The 8,332-nt window shown below is 43.9% G+C and overlaps 1 protein-coding gene across 1 annotated transcript; it reads left to right on the top strand.

Annotated features, from left to right (window-relative positions):
- The first annotated feature begins 2,455 nt into the window (after positions 1 to 2,455).
- Positions 2,456 to 6,261, top strand: MAP10 (microtubule associated protein 10). The gene has a single exon (XM_054023092.1). It carries the CDS (start codon positions 2,505 to 2,507, stop codon positions 5,166 to 5,168), a length of 2,664 nt encoding a protein of 887 aa, XP_053879067.1. The 5' UTR covers positions 2,456 to 2,504; the 3' UTR covers positions 5,169 to 6,261.
- The last annotated feature ends 2,071 nt before the right edge of the window (positions 6,262 to 8,332 follow it).

Genomic DNA, 8,332 nt, shown 5'->3' with positions numbered 1-8,332 from the left:
TGGATTTGGCCTTGCTATAGGAGCAGCTCTTAACTGGAATCCACAACTGTCTTTCTTCAGGATTTTTAAAGAACCTACATCCAAACACTAAATGTAAGTCTAACTAGCAAGTCTAGCAATCTGAGATGCCTAAGAAAGAAACTGATGAATGAAAGTGCTAATTTTAGAGGCGGAAAAAATAATTCAGACTGAAAAAAAAGTGTGGTTTTGTTTCTTATGTAGTTCTGTTTGTCATCTGAATTGGCCATATCTTACTTGAACTATTTGCATCCACCTGAATGGGAAAAAAATGTAAAACACTGCCTGTTACCCATGTAGTTTCATTTACAGCTACTGCTGGATTCCAGAATCCAGCCTCCCTGCTGTATGATTTTTTCTTGAATAGCTCTTTGCAGAATGCTTCTGTCTTAGTACCCGAAACAAATAGCATCATAAGTCTTCCTGTGATGTTGCTCATTAGAAATCATGATGCGTGGGACAGAAGTTTATCATTTCTTCCCCAAATTGTTGTAACTACTACAGCAATCTTTTTCATATGGATTTCAAGGGAGGCAGCATGTTCCTGTCAATTGATTGTGGGACTGGGAGCCATTAAAAAAATCCTTTGCTGTTCTAATCCTTGTTTTACTACTGCTTCACAGTCTGATCTTGGCCAAGTCACATTTTCAGAAGTATCCACTAATTTTGTGTGCTTCCATATTTGGGTTCCATCCTGAGACACATTGGGACTGATTTTCAGAGGTATTGGACACCTGCAACTCTCAGTGAAATCAGTGGAAGCTGTGGGTGCTCAGCATCTGAAAATCAGGCAACAGATGGAAAATTCATCCATGGTTTAACTACTAACTTTGATGGAGTTACACCAAGGATTAATTTGGCCCTAGATTCTCAGGTTGGGCATTTTCAGAAGTCTCCACTAACCTTGAAATTTAGGACTACAACCTCAGTGTCAGTTTGCCCATGTGTAAAATGCAGATCCCTACCCATGTACCCCCTGGGGTATTCTGAGGGTTGTTTGTAAATTGCTAAGTATTTTTATTTCCTCCAACTCATTTAAAGAGGGGGACAGATTGCCATTTTGTTTTGTCTCAAAGATAATGCCTGTTCAATGGCATTAACAGAATACTAGCAGAGTTGAACTGCAGATTTCTTGTTGCCCATTAAGTGTTTCCCATTCAATCCCGGTCACAAATAAAGGATCATATCCATCATTCTTTACTCAGGCAAAATACCTAATGAAGACAAAATGTATTTGGCTGAAAATTAAGAGTTGGATTCTGAAAGCATGGTGATTCTAGCCTTCAGTGCTGGCTAAGTGGAAGGTCAGTATCCTGCCTCACATTTTCCTTTTTTTTTTTTTTTTTTTTTCAAAGAGGGATGATTGTGATTGTTGGCAAAGGAAGGAGAAAGGAAGGAATAGAACAGAACAAAGGAAGGGAGGAATTAGTTTTCTCTTCCGTTAGCTAGCTCTCTGCTGGTAAATGCTAAGAGTATTCTGTAACTTTAATTGAATGCCATCAATCTAGGTCATATTATTTTAGAGTGATTTTAATTGAACAAAATAGTCTTCAAAAAGTAAGCGCCTCACTGATAGCATTTTTTTCTATCAGTGGCAATGAAACTGGTTTAAAATGGAAGAGGGAGATAAGAAAGGTTCAAAGGCACATAATGCTCTGGCTATAAGATGCTGAGCTTGATTCTTATCTCACATCAGTTTTTATGTTGGTACAGCTCAAGTAATTTACAGTTTCTCCTAATTTAAATGAGCATGAGAATTGAATTAGGTCTGGTATTTTTCAATGGGTGTGCATGGCGCTCTGACACTACAGGGAGTATTAAAAATGAACAGATGGCATTTACAGCTGATACAATAACTTTTATTCCTCAGGAATGCCAAACACAGTTTTGCGAATCCCGTATCTGAATGGCGGGCATCCCGCCAAGTCACTCAGTCAGCTTCCTCCCGCACTGTTAGGCCCAGGCAGCACACAGGGAGGCAGGGATGAGGGAGCCCCTGGAGCACGGGCAGTGACAGTGGATGGGCACATGTCACTCCTGGGCTGGGGCTACCCCCTGGAGGTCTAGGGCCTAAGCCCCATAAGCTCCAGCCCTGCCCCGTATTGCTTGCCCGTCCCTGCAGCCCTAGTTCCGGGGTCAGCAGCAGCAGCCAGGCGAACAGCCTCAGGTGACGGGCAGGAGGGTGCTCTAGCGTCACCACTAGGAGGTGTCCCCCGCTCCAGCACTAGGGCCGAGACTACAACTCCCAAGGGGCTTTGCGAGGTCTTCCGGTTGCTGACAGATTGTGTCGTGTTAACTTCCTGTGCAGCTCTCATACGCAATCCGTGAGCCGCCACGCTCCTCTCGCGAGAACTTAATTTATCCCCTCGAGACTTCACCAACCCCATCCCACTTCGCCCCCACCAACAATTCTCGCGAGACCCTGACGTGACCGCGGCGGCGCGGAGACCCCCGCGCGCTGCAGTTGCCCTCCCTGGCGCTGGGTGATGGAGGAGGAGGGTGGCGCGCGCGAGGGCCTGTTCTCGCTGGAGCTGCTGGTGGAGTGGGTGCGGGTGGAGCCGCGCTTGCTGCCCCCGCGCGGGCCCCTGCGCCCGGCCGTGGCGCTGCGGCTGCTGGACTTCCCCACCCTGCTGGTGCACCCGCCCGAGCCGGGCTGCCCGCCGGGGCGGCTCGTCCCCTTCGGCCGGGGCAAGTCCTGCCTCTTCCGCCTGGGCCCGGGCCCCCTGCGGGGCCTGCTCCGCCGCGCCCCGCTCTACGCGCTGCTGCTGGCGCTGCCCCCGGGGCCCGGCCCGGCCCGCCTGCTCGGCAGCTGCTGTGTCTCCCTGGCCCCGGCGGCCGAGGAGCTGCTGCGGCCGCCGCAGGGCGGGGCGACGCCCGACTCCCGGGGCCGCAGGGGCCGTTACCCCCTGCGGGACCTCATGGGGGAGCGGGTTGGGGAGCTGGCCCTGGGCTACCGCCTCAGCAGCCTCGGGCCGGCCTTGCTGGGGCACCTGCCCGCGGGCCTGGGGCAGGAGGTGGCTGGGGGAGCGCCGCCGCCCAGCCCCCCGGATACCCAGCGCAAGAGCGGGCCCAGGCCGCAGGGGGTCCCGGGGGAACAGGCCGCTGGTCCTAGTAGGCTCTGCACGTCTATGGGCAGCCAGACGGAGCCGCAGGACAGGGAAGAGGTTGGGGAGCTGGAGCCTGAGCACAGCGGCCAAGCCTCATCCCCCGCTGGCGAGACCCCTCAGCCAAGTGGGGAGGAGGTGAGGGAACTGGAGATAGAAGCCAACGTCTTCTGTCCTCCCCCTTTGTACTACAGCCACCTGCCCACAGAGCCCCCACCACCCAGGCCCCCTGAGACGGTGGCAGTTGCTCAGCCTCAGGCACCGCAGGAGCAGATCCCAAATGTACCCCTAGTGCCATTGCAGGAAGCTTGTCCAGACAGAGGTCAGGCTTCTGGTTCCCTGGCCCAGTCGCTGGGAAGTGCCCGACTGCTCAGAGATGCTCTCAGAGAGCTGCCTCTGATCAATGCTTTGCTGGTAGAACTGTCTCTGCTGAACAACCAGCCCCTGCACCTGGGACCTTCTAATGTTCATCCCCAGCTGGCCTGGCTATATCGAGAAGTAGAAGATGACGTCAAGCCCTCAAGACCTCTTGCTAAAAGCAGATGGCCAGCGGGGAAGGATAAGGAAACACTTCTTAACCCCAGTGAAAGATTCAAAAGAAGTCAGCAGGAGTTTTCTAAATTGGGTGGTTCTTCCCTAGGAGAGACTGGGGCTGGGAAAGGAACCAAGAAAGCTGCAGCATCAAGAAACAACGGTTTTGAAAAGAAGAGTGGAACCAAAGAGAAAACACCCCCAAAAAAGAAACTGTTTTATGGACTCACAAATACACTAAGGTTACGATTACAGCAGACCAATCCAGATATGTTAATACTTCATGAAAGGAGAGAACAATATAGAAAAAGACAAGTAGAGATGCTGAGGGAAAAGAGAGGCAAAGGCTCTTTGTCCAGAGGAAAACTATTCAGAAACAGTGCTGAACAGCATCTGATGTCTTACAGGCATCTTGCCAGGGGAGGAATTTTAGAACAAAATGTTCAGCTTCATGAAAATATTGAGACTTTAATACAAAGTAGTGTTGAAAAAGATTACTCTACCACTATAACGGAAGATATTTCTAATCTACAAAAACATGCTGCTCACAATAGGCTGAATGATCATGAAGAAAGCACAAAGGAAGAGAATCCATATGAAGTGAATACAAACTGTTCACTGAAAGGAACTACAATTAAAACCCCTTACAAAGTAAAGGATGTGAAAGTCCACCTGCCAAGAGCTTTCACCCAGGATACTGATGCAAAGAGAAATAAAGTAGATGAGGAAACAGTACAATTTATTCATGACAAAGACATGGATCACTATAATGCTTCCACATTAGGTGATTATCAGTCAGACCCCAAAAACAGTTTTGAAAGTAACCCTGAACTCAAGTATTCAGATGACTTTGTTGGCAGCCCTGAGAACACAGGCTATTCGGAAGATTTCACCAGTGCTGACGATACGGGCAGAGGCTCAGAAACTCTTGATAGCAGCCCAGAGCCGGCACTGGTAAGCCCAAAGCAAGCTTGCTCAGACATGGATTCAGAATCCAAGAAGTCCAGACTTTCTGAAAAAAGTCTGAGAACTGAAAGTATTTCAGCTCCTCTACCAGTTCCTTCAACTGCATCTCCAGTCCATTCTCTTAAAAGAACCTATGATTTAAAAGCAAAAAAACAGAGTACAGGGGCGGCTGTCAGTGTATCTATTAGTGACTCCTCTCCTCCTGTAGGTTCATTAGCTAAGCAGGAGATAGCGCCACACATCAAGGAAGAAGATAGCAAAATTGACCAAAATATTTTCAAGCCCCCTGAGGTGAAGAGTGAGCAAACTAATTCTGATATGAAAAGTGTAGTAAAGGGCCAAACCTCTTTGGAAAAGAGCCAGTCACTGAGAACATCTCAAGTTAGCTCCTACTTGCCATCCAACATGTCTGATCTTGAACTTAGTGGTGTGGAAAACAATACATCAGACAAGGAAGAGGATGATGACTTTGGGACACTTACTATTCCTAATCAATATAAGCACATCAGTGAACTAGTAGTAAACAAGCTTCCTGGATACACAATGTAATCAATATACACTCTGTCAAAACAAATGTTTACTTTTTTATTTTTATAAACAATATTAAGATATTTGTAATTGGATATATATAACAGATACAAGTGGCTTTATGAATTTAATAAATTGCTGTTTTTGTTTTTATAAAAACAATGATTAACTTTGGTGTACACAACATAACTTCAATTGTCTGAGCCTAGCTTTCAAAGAAAAAGACAAGCAAAAAAGTGTTTAAAATACCCCATCTTTTCAATTGTAGAAATGAAAATGGAAGCAGTAAGCCTTCCTAGAATATCTAAAGACTTAGAAGAAAATGGTAGTGCTAAAGAAACAACCGTGCAGTTAAGTTATGAGTACAAATTATGTCTAACCATTTTTATAAAATCATGTAACCTTTTTGACAAAAGCAATCGTTACACTTTAAGGAAATAAATGCAATACAACTGCTACTTAATGCACACAGCCTGTCATAGGCAATAACAGTATAGATTGTAACGCCAGAAGGAATCATGATGATAATCTAGTCTGACTTGCATATCTAGACTATCATAATGACTAACACAGGCCATAGCATTTCACCCAGTGTTTAACACTGATCCCATTAACTTGTGGTTTAACTAAAGTACTCACCTTTTCGAGTTAGGGGACTCCTTATACATTTTCATGACTTCTTACATCTGTTATAAAGGAGTAAACAAAAAATGTTGATAGGCCAATTTGTATGTATTTCAGGAGGTTGACATATTTGACCTTGAAAGATAAGTTTGGGTGGGGAGTGGAAGAGAAATTTTTATTATTTTAGATTGTAATAAATTCAGAGTTTTCACAACCTTCCTGATTGCCTTTCATGATTCGTTGGTTGACAAACACTGAATTAAGGTATCTATTTTAGAAAGACATTACATCTTGATTTAAAGATGCCAAGTGATGGAGAATTTACATCCCTCAGTAATCTCCAGTGGTTAGTTACCCCTTGATACATTTATATTTCATTTCCAGTTTGTTTTTCTTGACTTCCATTTCCAAGTATTGAATGGTTATGCCTTTTTTCTGTTTTTTTGACTTAATGCTGTTTTTAAGCATCTGCCCAAATCCATTCTCTAAATGTCAGAGGTATTCTTCCAATTACTGCCTTTTTTTTTTTTTTTTTTTTTTTGGCCTGTAGGCCAATACCTCCGTATTCTATCTAAATCACTTTATGATGAATATGATCTAATGAAAGTATTGAATTCCCATTATTCATAATAAATTACAACACCCCAGTTTCAAAGACAAGAAAACATGGTTCCTGTACCCAAAGTAACCTACAGTAGAGCTGTGTAAAATTTTTAGACATAGTTATTTGACAAAAAAATGCAGTTTTGGTTGACCAGAAACTATGTGCTAGTTTGACATGAATAGTCAAAATGGCTAGAAGAGGAGGATGAGGTGGTGCTAGTGCTATCACCACCCTCATCCCTCAATTTTTAGTCCAGTGGTTAGGGCAATCACCTAGGTTGCGGGAGACTCGCATTCCAAAAAGTTTCAGATTTGGTTAAACCTGAACCATTCCCCCCCCCCCCCCCCCAGAACTGCCTCCAAACTGGAAAACCAGTTATGCATCCAGCTTTAATCTTCAGTCAGATGTGGCTGGGGATAACTTTTAAAAATTGTTCTATTTCATCAGCTCAATTCCAGAAATGGAGAGGCTGGTTTCCTGCTCTCATTGGTGTTGCTCTGCCAGTGTGTATTAAACATGAATGGCATTTGAATATAGCATTAACTCAATTGTTTTACTGATAGACAAAATTGTGTGTCATCCTTATGGACAAAACAGCCATTGAAGAACATGGCTGGAGTTCTTGGCCACACTATTTTTAGTATATGGATGTATCAGTATTTAGTAATATTTATTAAAAAAAACAAAAATAGTGACATTCAAATCTCAGACTCTTGTGGACACTGATAATACATTTCAAGTTTTATAAAGTAGCATGTAAAGGAAGGTTGAAACTCAAAACCAAGATATTTTCCCTGTAGTTTCCATCTGTAAACATTGTGGTAGGAGCATTCATCTCAGCTAATTTCTGTAACACTTATGAATCAATCACAAATAAGTATTAGGGAGACAAAGTATAGCGTGAGAGACTAGTGGATAGAAAAATGCATAATAAATGGTCTATTACTGAGGAGGAGACATATATACCAACATGAATATTGAATATCAGATTTAAGGAGATGTTTTATACACACACCCTTCACATAAAATCCAGCTAAGAAAAATTAGTCTTGTGCTATTGCAGAGAGAGAAGTCTAAACAGATTCAGCCTAATTTTTACCCATCAGAATGACAGTATGTTTGTAGTCTGAGCAAGATAAACTTATTGGATAGTAGCAATACTGTTATGAGAATCAAATCACAACCTTGTTTAATCTTCAAATAATTCTCCATTAAGAGAAATAGGGGAGAATTTGTTTCATTAGTCTATTACTGAAGATTTATAAACCAACACAAATATGTAGGAAGTGTGTTTTAGTGATGGGATGATTTTCTGCATTTCTACCCAGCAGAACAAACCAGGGCTAGTAGTTATTGGTATAAGAAACAGGAGAGTATCCAGGAGAGGTGCCTTTTTGCATGAATCTTAGTCTATGTACACACTACATCTTAAATTGGTATAAGTTATGTTGTTCAGGGGTTTGAATAAGCCAGCCCCCTGAGTGACATAAGTTACACCAACCTAAGTGCTGATGTGACAGCACTATGTCTGTGGGAGAGCTCTCTCTTTCCCATCGGCTTAGAGCAGGGGTTCTCAAACTGGGGGTTGGGACCCCTCAGAGGTCACAAGGTTATTACGTGGGGGGTTGTGAGCTGTCAGCCTCCACCCCAAACCCTGCTTCACCTCCAGCATTTAGAATGGTGTTAAACATGAAAAAAGTGTTTTTAATTTATAAGGGGGGTCATACTCATAGGCTTGCTGTGTAAAAGGGTTGACCAGTACAAATGTTTGAGAACCACTGGCTTAGAGCATCTGCACTGGAAGCGTTGCAGATGCACTACAGTAAGCTCTGAAGTGTAGCCATACCCTTACACTTACAGATTCAACTGGCTTATTAGTTAGTCAGCTTCTTTGTTATTTGGTCATGAGAACCAAGTGTTCTCATGACCAAATTGCTAACGTTAGAAGCTATAAGAA

The sequence above is a fragment of the Malaclemys terrapin genome, chromosome 3, assembly GCF_027887155.1.
Source record: "Malaclemys terrapin pileata isolate rMalTer1 chromosome 3, rMalTer1.hap1, whole genome shotgun sequence".
Classification (NCBI taxonomy): Eukaryota; Metazoa; Chordata; order Testudines; family Emydidae; genus Malaclemys; species Malaclemys terrapin.
This window is presented reverse-complemented; position numbering and strand designations above follow the sequence as displayed.